Genomic DNA, 26,437 nt, shown 5'->3' with positions numbered 1-26,437 from the left:
TTGGGGACAATACAAAAAAATAGCCTTTTAAATTCCTCACTGGTGTTGAGGAAAAGCTTTGGAGCAGGACAACGGTAGATGGCTGTCTCCATCTCTGAAAGCACCTTCTGAGATGACTCATTTTTGCTTATCACCCACGCCACAACAGTGATGTGTGTGGTGGTGGAGGAGGGAGGGGAGTCTTTGTGAGCTGCCTGTATTGTTATATATCAGCCAGGGACTATGTGTGTTAGTGTATTATTGATGTAAATGCCAAGTAAATGCAGTGAGTTAAAAATGAAGACCTTGACTCGCATCAGTGCTCTGATCTGATCGTACGTGGATGTGACTTCAGATTCTTGGCTGTGTGCACCTCGCAATAAAGGAAAGTCAATGTCAGTATGTATTATTCTTAACATAGAGCTGGATATGTTTCCCTTGATGCTATCTTGAGTGCTGTTGAAGACATAATAAAGCCTGCTGCTTTGACTACAGATTAAATGATTAAATAGAACCCTGTTTCCCTCTCATTAAGTGACTAATTATATCCAGAAATAACAGGACATTTTTGATGACATAATAATAATGTGTGTTGTGGGTTTGCTGCCCTCTGCTGGCTCTGAAAAGTACTTCCACTATGCTTACACAATTGAAACATTCACGTTTTTATCTTTATCTTTATATATATATATATATATATATATATATATATTCAAAATTGATTTCAATCAATTTTGAATATTGATTGAAATAACAAGAATATTAATGTATTAAAATCAGATTCAACAGTTCCTTTTATTTAAATATCTTTAAATTTCAAATTCTTACATTTAAAAGCACAGCATTGCACAGATTTAAAATACTTTAGTCCCAGATTTGTAGTATAATCGGACCTAACTAATGGTTTTGATGCAAAAAAAAATAATAGGAAAAAGTCTACTACAAAACTGTATTTTGTTTCAGCAGTGCTTCTTTTAATCTAGAGAGCCTGCAACATTTATTGACTCCATTTCTTCACTGAGGCCCAACATTGACGGGTTTTGCTGTTTTGGCTCCATCATGAACATCCCACACATCCGGTCTCATGAAACCAGCCCACACAGCCCCACGTATGCACTGTTAAAAATAAGCCTTCCAAAACAGAGGGTGGAGGATGGAGGAAGGAGGAATATAATATCGACTCATAATTTTTGCAAATGTAGGCTGTTCCTGTAATAAAGTCTTTGTATTTATTCAGTTATATGTCACTATGCTTTACATATATTGTATCCTTAACAGCAGTTGGCTTCATATTGTAATTTGTAGCACAGTTATGGAAGTAGACATGAGCTACACTTATTTTTGCACTCCATACTTCATTTTGTCACGATTAGTCTTAACTCATTCACTGCCAGCCATTGGCAGTGAATGAGTTAAACCCAATGACTCATACACTGCAATTGACGGCTATAGACGTCAATGGCAGTGAATGAGTTAATTGTGGGAGACTTTTTTTTTTTTACCACATGTTGCACAAAGCATCACTTTAGGAAGTGAAGGTCCATGCTTAAATGCTCAGAATTAACAGAAAGAATTTGTAAGTGATAATAAAAAAATAAATGCTAAAAGAGGATTTTTTTTTTTTTTAAGCAAAAGCTTGTATGGCCACAGAAATACTCTCTCTCCGAGCATCAGGGGGCTTTAATTAACAGAAGCCTGTAGTCGATTCCCCTTCAACGCCGACCCTGCCCCTGGCTTTTCCTGCTTTCCCAGAGCAGAGCAATCATTGACTGTTTAGGGCCCCTCTAGAAACAGAAAAACAGGGCATTGGATTTGTAGGGAGTGATGCTTAGAACATGGAATGGCCATGTATATCATTAGTGTCTGCTCCCCTGTTACACTTTGGTAATTTGCCCTTCAAGTACACAGACAGGTCTTAATCCGTGATGTGATTGGGACAAGTTTGCAACAAGTCACTTATTAAACCACGTGTAGATGGTGTAGAGTGAACACCTCAGCAGGTCATTCATAAAACACACAGTTTTTTGGATGCAGACACAGTTGGTTTATTTCAACAATGACATGAGCAGCACAAATAAACAGGTACTCTGATAAGAGTATGTAATCTAATATAAAAAAGGACTGAAAAAGGACCATGAAAATCTGATAGCTCAGGTAGAGTGTGGGATTTATCAAGACAAGAATTGTTTTATTATAAACAAGTCTGCCTTATAACCCTGAAATCTGGTTAACAGATGAAGGGACATATAGAAGAAGAAGAACAAAACTTTATTTACTGTCAGATCAAATTGCATACTAACATCCTAATAACTAAGTTAATGCTGATGTGCCACATGCATTAATGAGGGCACGGCTTACATTTTTCCCTGCATGCTGTGAGAAACTGCAGGTATTTATTAAAGTCAAAGGAAAGAATCAGACTCACAGGAACCTGTGAGGAACAACAATTATTCTATCATGTTTCAGTTGTATTTTGATATTTCAATATGTCACTTAGATACACAAAATACACAAAAGTTAATGTTTGATGATGGCGAGCTGTGTGTGTGCAGATTGGTAAGTAAAGGCACACCGAGGTTTTTCTCTTTGTATTATGGACCGAACTCTGCAAATAGACCATATGGCCTGTATTAGACTACTGTGCTAATTGTTACATTGATGGCAGATGTAGTGTTACTTGAAAATAAAAGTATTAAGGGCCAAAATTATGAGGGGCTTCACTCTTAAAATTCAGGGTGAGGACTTGGTGAAGAGCTACGAGAGAGCCAGAGCTTTGGCACCATGCTCACAGCTTTGAGCGAGCCACCCGCACCAATTACACGCTCATTCTGCTAAGAACTCCCCCCTGGCATTCCAAATAAATTAACACTCCTAGCAGCAGCTATCACCGGCATTCTAGGCTCAGTGGAGTTAGAGCTTAGAGTTGGAGGGGTTTTTTTTGGTTGTTTTTTGGTGTTAAATGGTGGCCTAACAGCAGTAAGATGCACACTGTAATCCTTAGTACCTGTGATTAATTAAATAACTAATTAATTTAATAGTACAAAAGTTTTGTGTTAGCATAGACCAACAGAAAATCTGGCCAAACACTAGTTGTGTTGACAGCTGTAAGGTAATAAAATCAACTTGAGGTATTCTTGACAGTATTCAACAGGATTCAAAAAGATACTTCTCAACCAAAATGGGAATATGACCTCAGTAATGTTAGTCTGCCTCTTTAAATATCATTATTTAAAGCTTAAAATATCACAATCTGTGCTTCCGATGTTTAAAAGCAATGTGACACTCTTTGACGTTAATATTCAGGTTGGGACGTTTATGGGCCAGCTGTTAAATATGGTGATTAATTAAATAATACTGGGACTTAAACTCCAAGATGAGGTAGAGGAAAAAGGGGGCATAAAAAAAGGAAGAGTATAATTGCAAATGACAAGCCTGTGGTTGCTGGCATTCGTCAGATCAGTGTTTTTTGCAGCAGCACATCATACAAAGTTCGAAGTGCTGCTGTTGGTCTTGTGAGACAGCAAAAATGGATTCTCTAATGGAAAAACAAGGTATGCTTGATGGAAATGTTACAGTGCGAAGTTCACCCACTAGACTCAAATTATTGTGCAAAGCATCGTTTGGTTTTAAAGAGAATTTGCAGTTTTGATCAGACAGATCCAATCTAGCAAAAAACCCGTGCATACACACAACACACTCATGCAGGCATTCGTATAAATGCAGAGTGAGTCACAAACCCAATGGACATGGTGAATGTCCTGTTCAGCTCACATTGGTGCACCTGGTTTGGCCAATGAGACCAGGGCATCTGGGGGGGATGCAATGGTTTCCATGGAGATGCAGGGACAGGAAAGGTGCAGCTTCCTCTAACAATTAACGCCGTTAAACAGTATATCCTCAACGCGGAGTGCAGAAGCGGGTATTCTGTTCTTCTCATCAGATAGGTTTAATTTCAGCTGGTGTATTGTTTGTTTCTCAGTATGTATTTCTGCATCTCTCTTTGTGCTGTGTATGTGTGCTTTTTCAGTTTAATTCAGTTTAGGTGGAGATCGCAACCTTTGGCCCTTCTATACATCACATGGTTTGAAAGTGATTGCGGTGCTATGGAAACAAAAGGCATCAACTCTTGATCTCTGATCCACTCTTTCATGCCTTGCCAGCAACCCCAATAATCAATAGCGTGTGGACATTGTTAGAAAAGGGTGGTGCCTCCATTCAGCTGACAGCTGATGGTCTGTTAAAGTAGACCATCCCTTATCAATAAGTGATTTTGGATTTGCAGCTAAAGTGGATGCCAAAATCTTTTATTTAGCTCTCTGATGGTGGATCTAGCAGAAGGTTGCTGCCTCGGGTGCTGCTCCAGCTTTGCATTTGGACTTAAGGCAAAAAAGTGTATTTTTGTGACACTGAGGATCTGCACATGTGACTAACTTATATTTTTGTAGTGAAAGGAATATTGAATATTTTGATTGACAATCACACAGATTCTTTTTTTGTTCCTCTTTGATGCATGGAACTTATTCTTCAAAAGTTGCTACTGTGACCACCAGCTGTTTTTTCTCTCTCGAGAGTCGGTTAGCTTGGACTTGGGTGCTATTGCACAACCAACGCAAAGAGGCAGTTGCATCCAGACTCTTCAGGTCAGTAGACCAGTGAGAGCAACGGCATTCAAGAGTTGGATGAGCAGGGTGTCCCCTTGGAGAGAGGTGGATAGGAGGAGGTACCGACCGTGGAGATGACAGACATTGAGGGACAGGAGAACCAAGGAACCAAGAAGCACCATGGACCAGAACGACGTTGCAGCACCCAGAAAGGCTTTGGAACCTCAAAGCAACACCAATTTGAACACCGCAGCTCATTTTCAATCGTGGATGGATTTGAGGAGTTTGAAGAGTTTGTCTTGGATTTTGATGATTATGACTTGCTTGAGTCAATCCACAGCCAGCTGGGGTCACCCCTCGAGCCTATCCGTAAGTTGGCCGTATTTTCCATGGAGGTTCACCACTCCTGAGTAGGATTTCATCTGTTTAAATGATCGATATTTGACAGCAGTGACAGTTACGTCATGCTTCCGAAACACATCAGGGAATTCACATGGGCAAGCATTTTATTCTATTTTTACATGATTAATCAATGGAAGGGAGCTCACTTGTTTCCATTGATCGTTTAGCCTGCTGCTAGCTTCATTATTGGCAGTAGAGGCTCATTCATGGCCACACACTGAACAGTGTTGTCCACGGTATTGACTGAATTGACACAGTGCTCGACTGCTGCTGTTTCCTACTCTTCCATTGATCCAGTGGCACCTATTTGGCTTTGGGCTCATCCACAGCTAGAGCGGAAAGACATTTCATTGACAAACCATGAGTGGTTCTGCTTTTTTAATCCCTGTGTTGGCTTTGAAACATGGCGTATTAGTGCTGTCATGATGCTCCACCACATGGATGAGAAATTTTGGGATGAGCCTGAGTATAGGATATAAGTTAAAGTTAAAACCTTAATTAGAATAGAATAGAATAGAATTCAACTTTATTGTCATTGCACATGTCACAGGTATAAGGCAACGGATTGCAGTTTGCATCCATCCAGAAGTGCTTTAGCCATGATATAGATATATTACAATATATATTAGCACTAATATAGATATGTAAGTGTATTACAGAAATGGGTCTATTATGGTATGTTATAATGTACACGATATGAAGGTATGTTATAAATATGCTATAACTATAAGTATGTACAGGCTGTAGTGAGTACAAGCTATGAACAGGATATAAATATGAAAAACTATACAGAAATATTAGACATACAGCTATACAGAAATGGGAACTATGCAGGTTATAAACAGTTGTAGAATTAAAAATTATTGTATTATACAGAATGATTATTTACACAGAATTATACAGTAGTGCAGTTAAGATAAGTGAGATATGTGGATAATTTCTACAAAGGCTATATAAAGTGCTAGTGGTTGTGAGTGGTGGTTCAGTCCATGTTATTATTGTGTGTATGAAGGTACAGTTGTCCATTTTGTGTGTGTGTGTGTGTGTGTGTGTGTGTGTGTGTGTGTGTGTGTGTGTGTGTGTGTGTCCAGTCCATGTGTTAACGTGGGTCAGATGTCAGGAGGCAGAGTTCAGGAGTCTGACAGCTGTGGGGAAGAAGCTGTTCCGCTACCTGGTGGTCTTAGTCCGGAGGCTCCTGTAGCGCCTCCCAGAGGGCAGGAGGGTGAAGAGTCCATGTGATGGGCGACTGGGGTCTTTGATGATTTTCCCAGCCCTTTTCAGACACCGCTTCCTGTAGATGTCCTTTATGGCAGGAAGTGGTGCTCCGGCGATGCGCTGGGCAGTTTTCACGACCCTCTGCAACGCCTTCTGGTCCGAGGCAGAGCAGTTCCCGTACCAGACTGTTATACAGTTGGTCAGGATGCTCTCGATGGTGCAGTGATAGAAGTTCACTAGGATGTCTGAGGACAGGTGGTTCTTCCTCAGAGTCCTCAAGAAGAGGAGGCGCTGGTGAGCCTTCTTGACCAGCTTGGAGCAGTTGGTCGTCCAGATGAGATCCTTGGAGATGTGGACTCCCAGGAACTTGAAGCTGCTCACACGCTCCACAGCCGTCCCCTTAATGTAGATGGGTGGATGTGGGTCAGCATTCCTCCTGTAGTCCATGATGAGCTCCTTGGTCTTCTCAGTGTTAAGCAGCAGGTTGTTTGTGTCGCACCACTCAGCGAGACGATCCACCTCCTCCCTGTAGGCGGCCTCATCGTTGTAACTGATGAGGCCAATCACCATTGTGTCATCTGCAAACTTAATGATGGTGTTGGAACCATTGGTAGGTCTGCAGTCGTGGGTGAAGAGGGAGTAGAGGAAAGGGCTCATCACACAGCCTTGTGGTACACCGGTGTTCATTGTGATTGTAGATGAGCAGTGGTTATCCAGCCGGACATGTTGGGGGCGGTTAGGTTATAATGTGCATTTTTGGACTTGTTTTTTACCTTTCCCGGGGCAGATGAAAGCACTGGGGTTTATTTTTGGAGGTCTTAAAATACATTTAGTTCTTTATTACCTGTTTTAGCAGATGTGTCAAATTATGATTCCAACCAAAGTGATTCCTTTACCTTTAAACATCTTGATGGCAATAAGGTTTTTCAACACAAACCATGATGGTTTTTTTGCCATCACCAGTGTGTGAATGTGTGTGTGAATGGGTGGATGACTGGATATGTAAAGCACTTTGGGGTCCTTAGGGACTAGTAAAGCGCTATATAAATACAGACCATTTACCATTTTTAACCAAAGGCCAGTATTTTCATGTGACATTAAATGACAATGAAAATGTACAGTGAGAGAAAGCGAAATTTTAGCGCTGCCATCATGAGTCTTAGCATTTTGAGCACTGCAACTCAGTACATTGTTGCTAGCGTACAGTAGTTTTATTTATGTTATTTATTTGTATTATTTTATACACACATTCATCGTGTTAAAGACCGTATTTCACAACATCTTAACTACTGCCTGTGGGTTTGTATAACTGGAGTGGTGCCATTATAGGCTGGATTGACATGAAGTAAAATTTAAAATATGTCATTTGAAATGTTGCATGTTGGCATTTTATTTTAAAAAATCTTTCTGCCTGTTTTAGAATGTGTCTGAATGTGTTTTAGAACATGTCATTAGAAGTTAGTATCATTAGAAGGCATAGCACACATTTTCACTGATTATGCATAAGATACCCACTTTTATCTATTTTTAATTGCATAAAAACCTAGATGACCTCTAATTTCCTGCTTCTCAATTCAAAAACACCTGAGGTTATTGTACTCGGCCCTTAAAATCTCAGAGATACAGTGTCTAACTTGATGCATACTCTGGATGGCATTACCTTGGCCTCCAGTGACACTGTAAGGAATCTTGGAGTCATTTTTGACCAGGATATGTCCTTGAGTGTGTATATCAAATAAATATGTAGGACTGCTTTTTTTCCATTTGTGCATTATCTCTAAAATTACAAACATCCTTTCCCAGAGTGATGCTGAAAAAACTAGTACATGCATTCATTAATTGTAGGCTGGACTACTGTTTTTCACTATTATCAGGATGTCCTAAAAACTCCCTCAAAAGCCTTCATTTGATCCAAAACTCTGCAGGAAGACTGCTGAACGGGACCAAGAAAGACAAAATATATTTCGTCCATACTGGCTTCTCTTCATTGGCTCCCTGTTCAATCTAGAATTGAATTTAAACTTGTAAAATAATCATTCCGCCTTTTATCTTAAAGACTTCATACCCCCCATTAGAGCACTTTGCTCTCAGACTGCTGGTTCACTTGTGGTTTCTGGGGTATTTAAAACTAGAGTGGCCCGTTTTCTGTTGTACAAGCTTCTAGTTTGGTTTCAGAGAAAGACTCTGCTTTTAAGATTAGACTTTAAATTTTCATTTAGAAGAAAGTGATGTACTTAGAGCTGTGACACATGACCCTGAGTCCCCTTTAGTCATGCAGTAATAAGCCTAGGCTGCTGGGGGCTTCCCATGATTAGTGTTTCTTCTTACTCACCTTTTTTTTTTTTTTTTAAGCCACCCCAGGAGGTTAAAAGGAGTTTTCTTCGCAAATGTAAGGTTACAGGCCTTGATACTTCCAAAGATTTTTTTCTAAATGCTTGAAAGTTCATCAGACATTTACAAAATATCTGGACAATTGTTGCTCTAGTGTGTTGGATTATACCCTACTATGGTTCAGGTATCATTGGGCATCTAAGTCATGGTTTCTCTGCGAGTTTGGAGAAAGTCTGACATGGGTTCAACGAGTTCAAGAAGATGGATAGAATGTCCTTTTCACCTACACTGGAATGCCCTTTCTTTGCCCTGCCCTGTGGTGAGAAAAAAACAGCTCATCCAGATCAGCTGAGGCAGTTCAAACAAGGCCAACCTTCAGAGGTTTTTGCCTGGGAGACTTTACAAAATAAAATGTAGCTTAACTTCATTTTCATTTCCATTCTCTCTGTTTCCCCAAGGAAGGCATGACGCAGCAGGATGGAACACTAACAGCAGTTTGTGCACACACAAACACTTGGCCTCCAACTGCTCAGGGAGAAAAATTAAAAAAGACAGTGTTTACTCAGGAAGAAATTATTTTCATGCACTGGCCGCTCTGGCTGGTCGGCAGCAGTACAGTCCACCATTACTTTGGCATACACAAACCAGATCCACCAACCTGTGTTTCTTTAGTTTTGTAATGAATTGTAAATAGATTATGATAATCAGAACTTGAAATAATTTCTCTCTAAACATATTTCCACATATGTGGAAAAGCTATGCTAGCTTTAGATTTCCATTCCCTTTATTCAAATTTAGGGACCACCCAATCTTCCCCCTCTGTTGAATGGAGAGTCGTTGCCAAGGCTGCCTCATCCAAAATTCAATAACATGTGATTGGCAGGTCGAGGAAATTGAATTTGAATATAGTTTTTATGAACTGACAAATGTTTGTGCGTAAAACCTCCTCTTCTGTAATAATTTCCTGTTCCACACAATACTGTGTAGTCTGTGCCTTATGTTATTGGACGTTCCAGTATGGAGCACATTTTATAATTAAACACACACTTAAAAAAGCATTTCAGCCTACCTCTTACTAAATGTACATATTCGGGTTGTTTACTAATAATCCAGACATCATGACTTAGCACTTCTGACCTCTTACATTCTGATTCGACAACACTAGGTCACAGATTTGAGGATAACCCTGGGGTGCGTCGGCACCTGGTGAAGAAGTCGTCCCGATGTCACATGAGCCGAACCAGCAACAGTTCTACGCCGCTGTCCAGCCTGAAGAAGAAGAAGAGGGCTTCGGAAAAGAAAACTCACGAGGTTTGCAGCGCGGTGACAGCCACGTTTTGTTTTGCTTACTTTTTTAATCACATGCAGTAGCATAGCTGGTGTTCTTTTCACTGTGTTATAGTTTTTGTTTTTTGTGCGTCAGCATGACAAAATGTGGTCCTGGAGACATATACTGTTGCAGGGACACAGTCAGATGTGAGTACTTTTGCACATGTGCTGGGGCTCACAGCCTCCTGATAGTTGTTTCTATGACTGTGAGTCTTCGATTTTATTATGATAGCATCATAAAGAAACTTCTTTGGTTCATGAGTGAACTTTCTTTAAATAGCTTGCTTTGTTAAGAATTCTACCCTTAAACAGTGTTAAATAATATTGTGTTGGCACAGTGGCAGAGATAAACAGTGACAACAACTGAGATTGTTACTGACATTTTTACTGTGTAATAAAGGTGCTGCAGGGAAAATATCTTGTCCTTTAACTAATAAGTGATCCAAAGGCTGCTAGCAAGTTACAAAAGGAGACACTGTACAATGGCTTTACCTTTTTTGCCTCATATCAGATCGTACCTTAAATTCCGAATTAGTCCCCTCAGCCACAAAAGAATCCGGGTCACGGCACCAAGTATTAAATCCAGTTCTTGTGTATTCTCTTAACGGCAAAGAAAGACACGGCTCAAAGTGGTCTATTTATATACTTCCTCTACACGTCACGCACACTTTAAGTTTCAATCAAACACTACTTAGTTTCACTTTCTGCCTGCAGCTCATATTCTCTGCAAAAGCATGCAGTTTCCTGTCAGTACGTTTTGGCACAGACTGTACTCAGAGTTGGGCCTCTCTTATACATAAAACAATATAATCAGCAAATAAGTGCTAAGAATATATATTAAATACATGACACCACTAACATCTCCCTGCTGCTCTCCAAAAGTGATTATAAGAGATGGATGTAGCTTCTGTGGCTGAAATTATCATTTAATATGCAAGTGCCTTTAACCCGCATTGTTTTTAATTTCCAGCAGGGGGCATCTCCTCTAGCTACATAATGAAACTAATTTCCATAGAAGTCTATGGGAGAACAGCCCTTGTCTCGTGACCTGTGACTGAAGTAAACACCTTCCTCACGAGTTCATGGTTTCAAGTCTTGCTGATTATAACATGATGTTCTTTTTGTAAATAATGGTCTTCATTACAGTCAAAAAAGAAATTAAATCGAGGTATATTCAGTTAACAAGTTGCTATCATTTAAATGTCTCTTGTGTTCCAGTTTCTCGGTCAGACTGGTTCCTTTTTGAAAAAGCTGGTGCTTCTAGAATGACCTTTGCTAAGCAATAAGTTGTGTCACGATGGCTTTATCCATTTACAGTCTGTGTTTGAAAAAAGGTTGATGAAAGGATTGAGAAATAACCAACATGCAGATATAAACTGTAGACAGACAAACCAAAACTAAAAGCTTGAAAAGGCGAAAATAGATCAGCAATGCTCAGGGGAATTGCAAAGTGGGGGATAATTTTGTGTATGCTTTTCCCCTTTCTCACACACAATCCTAGTTAGTATTAGTATAAGTATTGAGCAGTAGAGCTTTAATTACAGGTCCCAAGTGTAGTCTTACTGTAGCTTAAGCACAAAGTGCATATTTGTTTCTTCTGAGTTTGACAGTCAAAAACAAAAATTGTGTTGCTCTGAGGAAAAAAGTCATTCTTTTTAAAAATGTAATAGATTGTCCCTCTAGACCACTTTATTCTTCATAGTTCTGTCCAAAGACAGCGAGTGCATGATGCACACAGCCTTTCTCTTAGCTGGTTGAGTGTGCTGTGTGCACTGTCTTCAATCATTATTTTATTCTTTCTCCGTGTATGTTTTGGTAAACAAACTGTATTGAAGATAGGAACTTGGAAAAGAAGTTGGGGGGATTTTCACAGCTTTAAATGCGTTCCAAGGAACTTGATCATGGATTATAAACAACGTGATAGACATGTTTTTCCCCACTGAGTTACACCCTCATAACACAGTTGTCAAACATATTCCAAAAGTAATCTTAGACAGGTACGTGTAACGGGTCAAGCGTGTGCTTTAGCGCTTATGTTTCTGCCCTGTTTTATCTCCAGTTGTTTGTGGAGCTGAACGAGCTGATTGTGGAGAAGGACCATGAAATGCGATGGAAGGAGCGCGCTCGCTGGATCAAGTTCGAGGAGGATGTGGACGATGAGACGGACCGCTGGGGAAAACCTCATGTGGCCTCGCTGTCCTTCCGCAGCTTGCTGGAGCTTCGCCGCACCATCACACATGGTAAAAAGCTCCTGTGTGTGTCCAGCAAGCATCACGTTATCAGTCATGCAGTTTATCGTATGTGCAGCTGAAATGAAATTCACAAACATAACTGTGATATGCAGAAAACCGCAAATTGTTTCCTGCTTTGTTTCAAGCTTGCTTAAAACTGTTTCTTCCCCTTAAGACTGAATAAAGTTGCAGCAGCGACTTGTTTGGGTTGGCCTTTCTTCTCTAGGTGCCATCCTATTGGACCTCGAACAGACCTCTCTGCCCGGCATCGCCCACCTGGTCGTGGAGACGATGATCATTTCCGATCAGATCAGAGCCGAGGATAGGCCCAACGTTCTTCGGGCCCTGCTTCTCAAACACAGGTCAGTAACCAGGCTGACACTAGCATTAGGCTGTGCCTGATTGAGTGCATCACCAATTCATAACATTATTTCCTGCGGTGGTAAACAGTGAAGAACCACAGTTCAAGGAGAAGATGTTTCAAGTTAATGGAAAAGAGATGAAAAATAAAAGCCGAGCAGAGCAGTGAATCAGAGAAATAAAAGTGATTGTTTTCCCCGATTGGTTTGCAGCAGTTTAATTATAAAGACTAGTTAAAATGCTAACACCACCTTCGATTTTTGTAACACAGGGTGTCATCCTGTGTGCTGCTGCTGCTTTATGTTTGTAGGCGTGTGTGCCAGTGTGTGCACTAGCTCTGACAGATAGAGAGCAGAAAAAAAGATGTGACTTGGTGTGTAAGTTTTTCCGAAAGTTCTCATTGTGTCAGGGGACACAGAAGAGCAAACCATTTAGCTTTCTTGAAATATTTGAAAGGAGTCTGGTTAAGGCTCTTTTTGACTTTGTGCCTGACCCTGAGTAAAGATCATATTAACATGTAACACACTCATGTTAAGAAAAGGTTGTTTAAGTGTTCTTTATGCGTTTGGATTTACAGTAGCTTAACGAGAATGTGCTTCCTTAACATGTTTATCTTTGGATCTTTGAGAAAAAAAGCTTCCTGTTTATCCCTTGACTTCTGTTTCATGAGATATTCCCTAAAATCAGTGAGATTTAGTTGGTTCTTTACCCATGTATTAACCAACCTGTCAATTTAGGGTACTGTGGATGCAGCTTTGTTTACATTCTGACCCTGGATTGTAGGTTTGGTCGTATGAAGAATTAGATCCAAGCCTTCCTGCTCATTAATCATTATCCCACAGAGGAGAGAAAAAAAAAATTCAACTCAGGGGAACTGAGCTGGGAATTTCCAAAAAGTGACATTTAACAAGACTTGGCTCATCAACTGCTGTACTTCCCCGGGTTGACTGAACTGCAAATGTCAAGACTGGGCTGTATCTGTACTGAGTGTTAAAGCCTGTGCTGTTAGACTTGGCGTTTGAGTCTTCGTTGTGTGGTCCTTCCTGGATGTTTGATCTTTGCCTTTGTTTAAGACCGTTGCTGATTCCTACGCACCGAGAGTGAAAAGGAGAGTGTAAAATTTATGTGTCCCCAAAATTCACTTTATAAATCCAGGCTTACTTTTTTCCTAAAAAACTATACGTGTTTTCATTTCAAATGTTTCCTGTTTCTTTCTAGCTGGCTCAGCTGTTATTTGAGCCGAGGAGTTTTCAGCGCTTTGCTTTTTTCTGCATTAGTAAGTCTAAGCCTGCCACTGCTGGATCGATGGTGTTGTTGGAAATTATTGGGTGTGATGCTGTTAAACCAGCGGAAGTGTATATGAGTAGATATGGGAAGGTGGTGGTAATCATAGGACACTAGAACGTGCTTTTCGTTGTCATAATCCGAATTCAAAAAAGTAATATTTAACTAGCTATTCACAAAACACGTGAGGATATAGTTACTTACATCCTGTACCCAAGTCAAACAAATAAAAGCATGGAACTGTGACTCCAGTGCTCCCTGATATTGCCACTCATTGATTTGCCCTGGCATTGACGCGACAGCTAAACTGTGATACACGTGGCCAATCGAATAGCGCTCTATAACACAGCGAATTACATTTTACAGTTACATAACTAGAGACTGGAAACAAGTCAAGTAAATGTTGGCTAAATTACCAGAGGAAAGACGAGCCCTGCCTGTCAGAAGTACATACAATGTTGCCATCTTACTCACAAAGCCTCCAATTAATATTAATAGAAACAAATCTAAATCCTGTTCTGCAGCTTATGATATTTAACTCAAGAGCTCCTGTGACTTTTGCTTTTCTAAAATGATGCTTTTGTACTTAGGTGGAAGTAGTATAGAAAATAAGATAAGGAAGACAAGCGCATTCCAGAACAACTTTTGAACTTGGAGTGAGACAGTTTTGTCAACTGGTGTTGAATTTTCCCTCACGCCTGTTATTGTTATACTTTACAAGGAGCTCAGAATGTCCCTTTTTCTCCTGACTGCATAGAACCTCAGTCCTGCCAGGTTCCCCCCTTTTTTTAAGGCAGAATGGTACAGCCTGGATTTGAAGAAGAAGAATCTCTCCTGGATAATGGTGTGGTGACCTTAGTTAGACCCATGGATTATAGCGAACATGGCAACATTTACAGTTCTTTTTTACATATTTTGCACACATGCTCACAAAGCGCCACAGCAGATGCACTCAGAAGAAGCAGGCCAGTGGACGTTCTTAGCAGCGGGCCTTCATGCATTCGTTCCACATTTCACTGCCTTTTCGCATAAATTCCCAGCATGTCACTGGCTGGTTCCACAGGGAAAAGAACACTCCGTCATTAGAGTCATCGCTAGGCTAAAAGATCAGATTTATGACGTGGAATAAAATCACACTGAAGTGCTGCTAGGATTTAGCTCATCGCTTACTCAGACCACTTTAAGGATCCTTTGGAAACGTTTTGTGTGCAATTGACTTCAGTGTCACACTTCGTTCTTTTGTCTTGGGGCACTGTCTCTTCCAATTTGAGCGCAGTCTTATTGGACCATGTGGGCCTAATGAGTGAGGTGATGTCACCAGTGGACTGAACAGTGATGTAGTGAAACTTGGCCAGTTTGACATGCTTAAAAACTCGTCTTTAAGTGGGGTGAAATGTGCTTAACATCACACGCAAAGAAAGCAGAGAAAATAAGGGCTACAAAGGTCAGTCTCTGGCTCTTTTATTGATACCGTAATGCAAATATCACGTTAATGTGTCAACTCAGATTTTCCTGAAACCGCTTTCTGATTAGCTGCAAAGCGGTTTAATTTTGGAAGGATTTTGCTGATGACTTTTCTAAGATTTATGACCTCCACTGCAGCCGCATGAGGTAAAGATGGTCAACACATTAAATGAACAAAAGATGGATTAGGTGAATAAGAAGCACAGCTGTTTTGAGCATTTCTAGAATCCAGGTAATTCTGCAGCCCACTTAAAAATGATTAAGCTGTCCTTAGCATTAGGCAATTGAGCATGGATATTTTTGGCCTTGAAAACAGTAGTTATTAAATAATAGTAAAAGCAGCTGCACCTTCTGGAGGCTTTGAGTTAAGATTATATTTCTGATTCTTACCTTTGAAAAAGTGCTTGCAGAAGCACCCACTGGAATTTCAGGTCTTGTGAAAGTTCACGTAGGTATTTATTAATGTCATGGAAAAATGTTGACATTTACAAGACTGGACTTGCACCAAATTTGATTCAGACTATTTCCGTTGTTCTTATTCCCCTGAATGACCCTTATCATTTGGTATCACCAGTTCTTAGCTGTCTCCAGCTACGAGCAGGCTCGGGCAGTTAACACATTTAATTTTGGAGGTGCCGCCTCGTTGACAGAAGCGTGTTTCCGTTCTAAAGCAGCAACAAAAGTAAGCACAGTTGGGGGAGTTGTTGGTAGCATAATCCCATAACCTTCATCTCGAGTTCGACCACCTCCTTTTGAAGGTAACTTTCTTGGCCTTTCACTTTTACTCACTGACTTTTGTTTTCATTCACTGTCTGGTTAGATTTAGGCATTGAAATGTTACACCGGTAGTCTATTTTGTACCACCACAAGTATGAGTCTGCATAGGTTCAAGTGTTGGAGATAGGACCTGAAATCCCCATCTCAATGTCCAGCCTCCAGTTTCCTATCACTGTGCAGGCTTTTCCTTGCAGACAGTATAGGATGGCAGTTGCTGGCCATATCTATGGATGAGATAACAACTGCAACTGGCATTTCGAAATGAGAATGTATATAACAATTTGATAACTTTGATGATCTCTTAGCCCTTATTTGGCTCTCACATGAGATTGACTTTTGGGATTCAAATGAAATGAGTGGACGGGTATTGGTTGCTTATATCATCATTAGAATCTGCTCTCTTACTGTGACCCAAATCTCCTTCACAGCCTTGGTTGTGCTTTTGTGCGTTCTGCTAATTTGCAAAAGCCTCCATGTTAAGATGCTCATTGCTGTTTAATATTGTGATGTTAACTTTAATCACATTAACATTTTTTGCAGTTTAGTGACTATATTATATTGCAGGCATAGCTGGAAATTATACTTTGTATATATATATATATATATTTTTTTGCAGCCATCTAAGCGATCACAAAAATCGTTTTCATCGCCACCACTCATCCAGCAGTCTTCATGGCAGCTACAACCACAACCACGTCCACGACACCAACCAGCCATTGGTGTCCGAAGAGCACGATGAGCACCACGAACACGAAGGACCCGTGTACGATCCCAAACAAGACGTTTTTGTTAGCCTGTTTGTAAGTTTTCTCTTCTCTCTTTAATGTGTTACACATTGTCAGTGTCTCTGTAGTTAACGTCATTTACACAGCTCATTTGATTTTTAAGAGGCTCCTGACAGAGATCTGAGAAATATGGGGTCTCGGCGATGAAACAATGTGACGTCGTTGAAACAGTGCAGGCAGACAGCGCGTTAAATTGGCTCTACCAAAGCCAAAGTGAGTGATTAAGTAGCTCTGACAAGATCCCACCGGGGTAATTGGACACAGCTATCTAAGTGGACGGAGATTAAAGGGATGCTGAGCTGTCTTGTTTTAGTTTATGGTTTGCATTAAGTTCTAAGAAGCACACAGTGAGCACAGATTTTGAACGTGGTTACACAAAATTCCTGATGTGAGGCCCGTGGCTCTCACTTTGGCCTTTGAGACGCTTCTTAACAAGGTCAGAGGTCATGTAAGTAGTTCTTGAAGTCGGAGAACGCAGGCCTCCCTGCGCCACATGTGTTGAGTTAAGTTCTTAGTCAGCGTACAGGTGCTTCTGGTTAAAGCATCTTGATATATTAGCTGCGAAAACTTGTTCCTCCTCAGCTTAAAATGTTGGCAAATTTAAACCAGCTTATTAAAAAATATTTTTGAGGCATAAAAAATGGTTTGAAATGAGATGTGACTGTTGATACCTACGTTCCCACAAATGTAAGAATAATGTCACATTATTAGCGCAGTTCTTTGTTATATCACATCACCCTGGCTAGCCAGTAATGTGGGTAATCTTTGTACTGTTCTTCCTCCAAGAAATCCCTCCACCCTCTGCCGGAGACTCATCCAGCCACAGCCAGATCTATGAAACTTCTCGCCAAGATTCCCAAAGACGCTGAGGCGGTCATTGTTTTAGTTGGTAAGCTTTGGGACAGAGTTTTTCTTTTCAGTTTTTATAAACCACTGGGAGAATAATGCTAATTTCTTGATTTGGCTGTGCCTCACAAACTGCCACTCTCAATATTTTTCTTGTGAAGTACATCAAATCAGTAAGCAGGTTTTTTTTATTTCTTTATTTTGTCCTGTTCTGTAAGGTTGTGTTGAATTTCTGGAGCAGCCGGCTATGGCCTTTGTCAGGCTGAGCGAGGCAGTCCTTCTGGAGTCGGTGCTTGAGGTTCCCGTCCCTGTTCGATTTATTTTCGTCCTTCTCGGTCCCAGTCAGTCCAACGTGGACTATCATGAAATTGGACGTTCTTTCTCCACTCTCATGTCAGACAAGGTAGCCTCCAAATCTTATTCTAAGGCTCTAAGGTGTGTAATTTTTTTTACTAATAATGATAATCTGCTAAACCAAAATAGTTTTGAATCCTATAATATCTTTCCAGTGATAGAAAGTGGGGGTTAAAATTGGACAAGTCACACAGATTTCTAATTATCCTGCTTTTTCTGTCACGGCCATCCACTTCTGTTCTGGATTAGAACTTCCATGAGGTTGCCTACTTTGCTGATGACAGACAAGACCTCCTGAATGGCATCAATGAATTCCTGGACTACAGCATCGTGATTCCACCGTCAGACGTGGAGGGAAAAGACCTCCTGAAGACAGTGGCTGACTTCCAGAAACAGATGCTGCGGAAGAGAAAGGAAAGAGAGCTCAAGAAGCACAGCTCCTTAATTGGAGTAGAGTCAGAAATCAAAGGTAAAAAATAATGTACTTGAATTGTTCCAGACAGCACTGGTTCAGAAAAGGCTGGAAAACTTCAGTGAACAACTAGACACCTGGACACTTGAGACTTGTGTATTAGGGCTCAAATCAACAGAAGAAATGTGTCTAATCTATTCTCATGTCTTTTCTCTTCTGTAAGTTCTGATGTTTTCATAGAATCTATTGTAAATAGAAAAAATATAAAATTCATTCACTACCTTGTTTTTTGGAGGAAGAAATTATTAGATTTAGAAGAGCAAATGAATCGTTAAGTTATCAGCCAAATGCTAAAAAGCTTTGTTAGCAAGGAATGTGCATAGGCTATATAGACAGAAACCAATACAAGCTAATTAACAACCAAATAAAATACTAGAATTTTGCTTACAAAAGCTGGACTTCTTGGATGGCCTTTTCCAAAAGCAACCGGCAGCATAAATATGGTCAAATGGTCCATATCAGTAACTAGCATCATAAACAGCTAGCATCAATCGCTACGTATTTTAGCACCCACTGGTCAGTCACAGAAGTAATGAACTAATATTTGCAAAAAAAAAGCAGCAATAAAATTTAAGCATGGAAGATAAAGCACATAATTTACCCCCTGTACAGCTGTTATAAAGGAGACGTTTCTTTCTACTATAAAGTTGGACATTTTAAAATGAGGGTCAAAAAGAAATGACTCCCTTTTGGAGGTAACGTCAAGTGGCCAGTTGAAGAACTGCAGTGGTTTATTGTTTTTTACTCATGGATGGTCCGTGGATATTAGTTTGTTCATGCTGTGATGCCTGTATGAATGCCCACAGAGGTGAGTCCTGAGGAGGAGGAGGAGGGAGAACAGGAAGTGGATCCATTAAAGCGCTCAGGAATGCTGTTTGGAGGTTTGATCCACGACATCCGCAGGCGTTACCCGCAATATGTGAGCGACTTAAAAGACGCCCTGGACATGCAGTGCATTGCTGCTGTCATCTTCATCTATTTTGCCGCACTGTCACCCACTATTACCTTTGGAGGCCTCCTGGGTAATCAAAACTTACTTAAAATATATAGTCCATATTCTTTGATGTACTGCATCTAATTTGTCTATCTCTGTGTGGCTACTTCTACATACAGGAGAGAAAACAGAGGGCATGATGGGAGTGACTGAACTCATTGTTTCCACTGCAACTATCGGAGTTATATTCTCACTGCTTGCTGGACAACCCCTTCTCATCACTGGCTTCTCTGGACCCTTACTGGTGTTTGAAGAGGCCTTCTATAAGGTGACTTTTAACAAGACAATGACAACACAAAGCCTCCCTCTTCATATCATCCCATGTACTTTTTCTCTTGTCAGGTGATTAATCTGTCCTCTCACTCAGTTTTGTCAGGTCTACAACTTTGAGTACCTGACTGGTCGAGTGTGGATCGGCTTCTGGCTCATCTTCATCGTCCTGGTGATTGTGGCAGCAGAGGGTAGCTTCCTTGTCCGCTACATCTCACCTTTTACACAGGAGATTTTCGCTTTCCTCATCTCCCTCATCTTCATCTATGAGACTTTCTCTAAGCTCATCAAGGTAAGAATTTAAACAGTAATCAGTCCTGCAAATGCTAATAAAATCAGTCACATTGTATAGATTTACTCTTTCTTTTTTTTTCTTCCAGGTTTTTAAGGAACATCCACTGATGGCAGTGTATCCCACTGACGCCAGTGGGTCTCAAAATTTTGATGATCCCATATACAACCAGCCTAACACTGCTCTTCTTTCTCTGGTGCTCATGATGGGCACTTTCTTTGTTGCATTCTTTCTCAGGAAGTTTCGAAACAGCCGGTTTTTAGGTGGCAAGGTAATAAACTTCCTTTAATCCTTTCAAACAAATCATATCATACTTCTCATGAGAATATAAATGGACTCTATAGAGCATTTTTTATTACATCTAGTCTAAGTCTAAAGTGAATGGACTTCTTTATGTTTAATGGAGACAAGGGTGAAACCACTGCGATACCTTGCCCTCACCCTATCATATGATCTATTAAGGTCAGCTGACACGTGTTGTGAGTGGGGGTTGAGGCGCTTGGGAAGAGATCTCAAGACTGCATTGTAGGTGGCTGACAGTTGGTGTCATAACCCACCGCATCTGTTTAATTACGGTTGTACACAGGGCACATAGATGGCTTCTTTTACTCTTCTGTCAAGCCCGCTTTGTTGTCGAAAGAGTGACCTTTACCCTTTAGGTGAGGGTGTACAGTATAGTGCTGCTCTGCACAGCATGCACAGGCAAGGCAAGGCAAGGCAAGTTTATTTGTATAGCACAATTCAACAACAAGGTGATTCAAAGTGCTTTACAGAGACATTAGAAACAAGAACAAATAAAAAGCATGATTTAAAATTGAATAAAACAAGCAAATAAACTAACTAACTAATTAACAAACAAACAAACAAACAAACAACAGTATATAAAATCAAAACAGATAAAATCAGAACAGTAGATAAAATCAGTAGTTAAATGTAAGTTTTGAAATTTAAGCTTAAAGTGTGGATTTGGTGCTTTATTCAAATGCAGCTGAGAACAGGTGAGTCTTCAACCTGGATTTAAATAAACTGAGTGTTTCAGCTGATCTGAGGCTTTCTGGGAGTTTGTTCCAGATATAAGGAGCATAAAAGCTGAATGCAGCTTCTCCGTGTCTGGTTCTGACTCTGGGAACTGATAAAAGACCGGATCCAGATGACCTGAGGGATCTGGATGGTTCATACTGGGTCAGGAGGTCATTGATGTATTTTGGTCCTAAACCATTCAGAGCTTTATAGGCCAGCATCAGAACTTTAAAGTCTATCCTCTGACGGACAGGCAGCCAGTGTAAAGACCTCAGAGCTGGACTGATGTGGTCCACTTTTTTGGTCTTAGTGAGGACTCGAGCAGCAGAGTTCTGAATGAGCTGTAGTTGTCTGACTGATTTTTTTAGGTAGACCTGTAAAGATGCTGTTACAGTAATCAAGCCTACTAAAGATGAATGCATGGACTAGTTTTTCCAGGTCCTGTTGAGACATCAGATCTTTTATCCTTGATATATTCTTGAGGTGATAGTAAGCTGACTTTGTTATTGTCTTAATGTGTTTTTCTAAGTTTAGGTCTGCATCCATCACTACACCCAAATTTCTCGCCTGGTTTGTGGTTTTTAGATGTATAGATTGAAGTTCTCTGGTGACCTGTAATCGTTTTTCTTTGGCGCCAAAGACTATTACCTCAGTTTTGTTTTTGTTTAGCTGGAGAAAATTGTGGCACAACCAGTCATTGATTTCCTCCAGTGTTGTTATCTTGTGTTTGGGAGCTTTTGTCCTTGAGATAAACCAGTATTTGTCTGAAGCTGCAGCTGGGTCTAAAGTACAATGCTCATGATAGGGTGAGGGAAGGTGTCACAGTGGTTTCAGCCGAAACCTCTGGTGATGTTAAGGACCCACACCTTTTTTCACACCGTGGCTCAGGTGAGGTCAGCAACCCTCACTAAGGTTTAAATACCTCTCTGAAACTCTCTTCCATTTGGTTTTAGAAGTGACGACACCTCTTGAATGAGAGGTGAAACATCTTCTTGAAATTTAAATTTCATTTACTTTCTAAATAAATACATATTTTACTGTATATTTTAGAAACAGTATTGTTTAAACTTCATCCTCTGTGGCTTTTCTGCATGCTGTTACCACTAAATATTGTGGAAAGGTGTCCAAACCTCAGCAGGGATGTGTGACATGCTGTGAAAGAACAAGGGCCATATATGAAACATTGCTCTTTAGCACTCCTAGTGGAGGAAAACGTCAGCGTTTATGTCAGAAGGTTGATTCTGTCCATCTGGACAGAAATGTTTTGTCACTCATACAAATGTATTCTTCATTCGCAGTTGAATGCATAATGACTGTTATGCAACTGTACCATTTATAAGTTTGGGAAAACCTGCAGTGAGCTAAGACTGAATAACTCACTTGTTCCAGATGAACATTTCTGGCATTTCTGTACCTGGATGACAGAGCATGTATCAAGACTTCACAGTTTATATTTGAAGGTAAACTGTAGCTTAAGATGAGACGAGGCAGGTAGGCTGTGTGATTTCAGATCGTAAATATCTTTGTCTCTGCACTGAAACGGTTATGTGCAGTTATTCAGTGATGCAAATACGTTTTTAAGCTTCTGTTTTACAGACAAACTACTGCTGGCTAGTCTTGATAGCTAAAGTGGTTTGTTTTGATGAAAAAAGAGCAGATCAGTCATATAATTTATACTCATTCATATCAAAAGCAATTCAAATCAGCATTTTTCCACTCAACAGGAGGTTGTTCCCTTCTGCATGACTTCTTTTTACATAATCTTTGACTTATGCTCAAGTGATGTTTCTCTTTATGAGATCTGGGATGTATTTTCACTTTTAATTTAATGTTTGGTTTCTTGATATCCCCAGGCCAGAAGGATTATCGGTGACTTTGGCATCCCGATCTCAATCTTAGTTTCAGTACTGGTGGATTACGCCATTACTGACACTTACACACAGGTAGCGTCACTGCTAATCACAGAAATCCTGCACAGCAAGTGCAGACATTTTTCAAAAGCTCTAACACATTTTTCTTTTCAGTATTAAAAACAGATTTTTTTTTTCTCTCTTTTAGAAACTCAATGTGCCATCAGGTTTTTCTGTCACGTCTCCTGATAAGAGAGGTTGGTTTATCAGCCCCTTTGGTGACAAGAAGCCCTTCCCCACTTGGATGATGGGGGCGTCTGTTGTTCCTGCCCTGCTTGTGTTCATTCTTATTTTCATGGAAACTCAAATTACTTCGTACGTTCGCACGCCATGATTATATACAGTTGCAAAGAATTCTGTACATGTGCATGAAATATGTTCACTAAAATAAACATTTTATTGTTTTCGTCTTGTTCCTCCAACATCTTAGGTTGATAGTCAGTAAGAAGGAGCGTCGGCTGGTTAAAGGCTCCGGCTTCCATCTGGATCTCCTGCTCATTGTCATCCTGGGTGCCCTCTGCCCCCTTTTTGGCTTGCCGTGGCTCACGGCAGCCACTGTGCGCTCTGTCACTCATGTTAACGCGCTCACAGTGATGAGCAAGGCCACGGCTCCTGGAGAAAAGCCCATGATCCAGGAGGTGAAAGAGCAGAGGCTCACCGGACTTCTTGTGGCTGTGCTTGTTGGTAAGAGGAGAGGCAAGGATGGGAGTGGGGAGTACCAAATGATTATGCAGCACACCCCCTTCCTTTTTTGATCATAGCTTAGCAACTGTAGTTAGAAAGGCCTGACATCAAGCCTGTTGTTTTAGATATACATACATTGCATTTATGTATATTTATTTGCAGACTTTCTAAACAGATGGTTGTTTAGAACGTCTACAGCACTTTGACTGCGATTTCTTTAAAAAAAAAAAAAAAATGTGTATCATGCTCTGTTATGTAAGATTTCAAATATTCAATTAAGTCCATAAACTCATTAGGAAAAGGTCCTAATTGCTGAGGAGTTGGGGTATTTTCTCCCCACTGCAGGCCATTAAAAGGAATGCAGTTTTAAGGTGCTTTAACACAAGAATGGAGCCTCAAAGTCTGAAAGTGAAGCCAGTGGCCGAGTCAAATGAAAAGAACGTTTTTTAAGGAATCTGTGCAGTCCTGTGAAAAACAAATTAAACCATTACTTCTTTCGGAGGAGTTAAGAGGATAAGTAGTAGCCAGATGCTGCTAATCAAATGCACTTGACTAACTGATCTTTAGCAAGTTTGGACACTTCTATAAAAGCAGTATTTGTAGTTTTCTGGTCTGGAGCATTCGGATGTGTTACTACAATGCCACATTTTCCCCAGGAGTGGACGGACCAGCATATTCAGCCAGATCTCAGATTTTTCAGTGCACAGAGACACTGTTAGAAAACCCAAAAGCTCAGATTCTACAGGTCTCAATTCGCATGGTAAATATTAAAGTGCATGACAACATCAGAAAAACTGAACAAGTATTGCTTGTTTGGAAAGGGTTGCTAGGAGAAAGCCTCTTCTCTGTAAAAAGAAAGAACATAGTGTACTTAGCTTTGCAAAGTTTGCATCTGAACAAACCACAGGACTTCTGGAACAATGTGCTTTGGACATATGAGTGGAGTCATAATGTTTGGTAATAATGCACTGTGCCACTTGTGGCAAAAGCCAAACTAAAGGTTGGCTGAAATTGGGTCTTGCAACAGAACAATGATCCAAATTATAGCAGTAAATCAACAAAAGGAAAAGGAAAAGATTAAGGAAGGAGAACTGTGCATAAATTAATCCTCAAATAGTTGACCTGCTATACCTAATGAGCTACATCAACCCTAAAGTTCTTCTTAAGTCAGACAGAAAAAGATTACCTCAAGTTACTTAATGTTAAGATGGCTCTACAAGATACTGAATGGGGTGCACTTGGTCTTTCAGGGGTTTGCACAGAGTCTGTGAAAATGTCCATTTTCACATGATTGCATATACACTGTGTGGCTGCTGCCATAGTAAGTATAGCAACATTAATTCCAAAGTCAAAATAAACGCAATTATTTTGTCCAATTACAGAAAAACATATAAAGCCTGTTGTTTTTTAAGAGTTTGCCAACATTAACGCAGAAATTAACCTATTTAATTTAGTTAAAATTAATTGAAAAGGGGAGACAATGTAATCGGCTGGCAGAATTACACTTCTTATCATTCTATGTAAGGAAAGTGTAAGGATCAGAATTTACACCAGATCAATATTCAAGATGGAATAAAACACGAATCTGAACCAGTGGCTATTTCTAGGTAAATAAACGCGAGCTGGAAGAGTGGCAGCTCTGTAGCTCCTGCATGTCTAGACATTCATGAAGGTTGACTCAGCCCAACAACAGCTTAAAATGATTTTTCATTCTGTTTGTCTTCAAAATGAGCCGAGACAGTCGTTCTACAAGAAGAAAATTTTGTGAAAGTGAAAATGCACTGCCTGACATTGCAGCATTGTTTTTCATCCACTGACTCATTGCGTTTTGCCGACTGAAAGTCTTGTTTCAATTAAGGTAGGGTTCCCGAAGCAATCTTAAGTCTAGTTTGATCCAGTTTGGGTATGCAGGCGTGGTGAGTCATCATGATTGTTGAGCTTTTGTTTGAGTGAAATGCTGTTTGGATTAGGAAGAAGACTGTTTGGATTAGCCCTCAGAGTATCTTAACCAAGGCATCTGAAGAGGGAGTGTGTTTCTAATAAAAGGCACGACAGCGTGTTTGTTTTTAAGGGCCGTTCCCGTTCCCTTGTTGAATGAATAATTTTCTCCACAGTTGCCAGTTATTGTGCACGCATGCAGTAAAATCATGTTAAAAGTCCCCCTTTAAATCCCTGTTTGCCCATCAGGTATGTCCATAGTGATGACAGATATTCTCCGCCTCATCCCTCTGGCTGTGCTCTTCGGGATCTTCCTGTACATGGGGGTCACCTCTCTGACGGGCATCCAGCTGTACGAACGCATAACGCTTATGGTCACGCCTGCCAAGCACCACCCGGACCACATCTACGTCACCAAGGTAGCACACGCAATAGCAGTGTTTACATGCCCTCTGCTCTATTATGAGCGGTAACATGGAGAAACCAAAGCCAGCAGAGCAGCAACTGCGGGACCAAAATGACGTCCGTCCTCAGCGTTTGAGTTAAATCAAAAGAAAAACAGAGAGGCTTAGATGCTGAGAGTCAGAGACATACTACAACGTCACAGTGGATAATGACAAATCCCAATGAAAACCATGCACACCAGATTTCTGGTTTAAAGTCCTGGTTTCGAAAGAGTTTTTTCCTGGGGTTTGGACCCAAATCTGAGAGTAACCTCAACAGTTTAGGGAAAAGCACAGTTCATTTTCTGGCCATCTGGTTACTAATTCATCCATTCCTCTTATTTCACCTGCAGCTGTCAGACTATAGCATAGTTTTATCTACTCTTTGTATTACTGGTGTCAAACCATTTACATCTGTAATTTAAAACATCTAATTCAAATATTAAAGCAAAAAAA

The 26,437-nt window shown here is 40.4% G+C and overlaps 1 protein-coding gene across 1 annotated transcript in view; it reads left to right on the top strand.

Moving 5' to 3' along the window:
• slc4a3 (solute carrier family 4 member 3) overlaps window positions 1-26,437 on the top strand; it is a 51,553-nt gene that overhangs the window by 16,623 nt on the left and 8,493 nt on the right. Inside the window, exons 6-20 of the mRNA XM_085383591.1 lie at window positions 9,694-9,839; window positions 11,917-12,097; window positions 12,315-12,450; window positions 16,590-16,773; window positions 17,545-17,647; window positions 17,823-18,007; window positions 18,208-18,427; window positions 19,237-19,452; window positions 19,544-19,692; window positions 19,792-19,986; window positions 20,075-20,257; window positions 22,860-22,949; window positions 23,065-23,231; window positions 23,347-23,600; window positions 25,788-25,957. Coding sequence (XP_085239717.1) covers window positions 9,694-9,839; window positions 11,917-12,097; window positions 12,315-12,450; window positions 16,590-16,773; window positions 17,545-17,647; window positions 17,823-18,007; window positions 18,208-18,427; window positions 19,237-19,452; window positions 19,544-19,692; window positions 19,792-19,986; window positions 20,075-20,257; window positions 22,860-22,949; window positions 23,065-23,231; window positions 23,347-23,600; window positions 25,788-25,957 — 2,579 coding nt within the window. The remainder of the gene's footprint in view (window positions 1-9,693; window positions 9,840-11,916; window positions 12,098-12,314; window positions 12,451-16,589; window positions 16,774-17,544; window positions 17,648-17,822; window positions 18,008-18,207; window positions 18,428-19,236; window positions 19,453-19,543; window positions 19,693-19,791; window positions 19,987-20,074; window positions 20,258-22,859; window positions 22,950-23,064; window positions 23,232-23,346; window positions 23,601-25,787; window positions 25,958-26,437) is intronic.

This window comes from Rhamphochromis longiceps, linkage group LG16 (genome assembly GCF_057381845.1).
Source record: "Rhamphochromis longiceps isolate RC_006_pf linkage group LG16, R_longiceps_female_GT1.1, whole genome shotgun sequence".
NCBI lineage: Eukaryota > Metazoa > Chordata > Actinopteri > Cichliformes > Cichlidae > Rhamphochromis > Rhamphochromis longiceps.
This window is presented reverse-complemented; position numbering and strand designations above follow the sequence as displayed.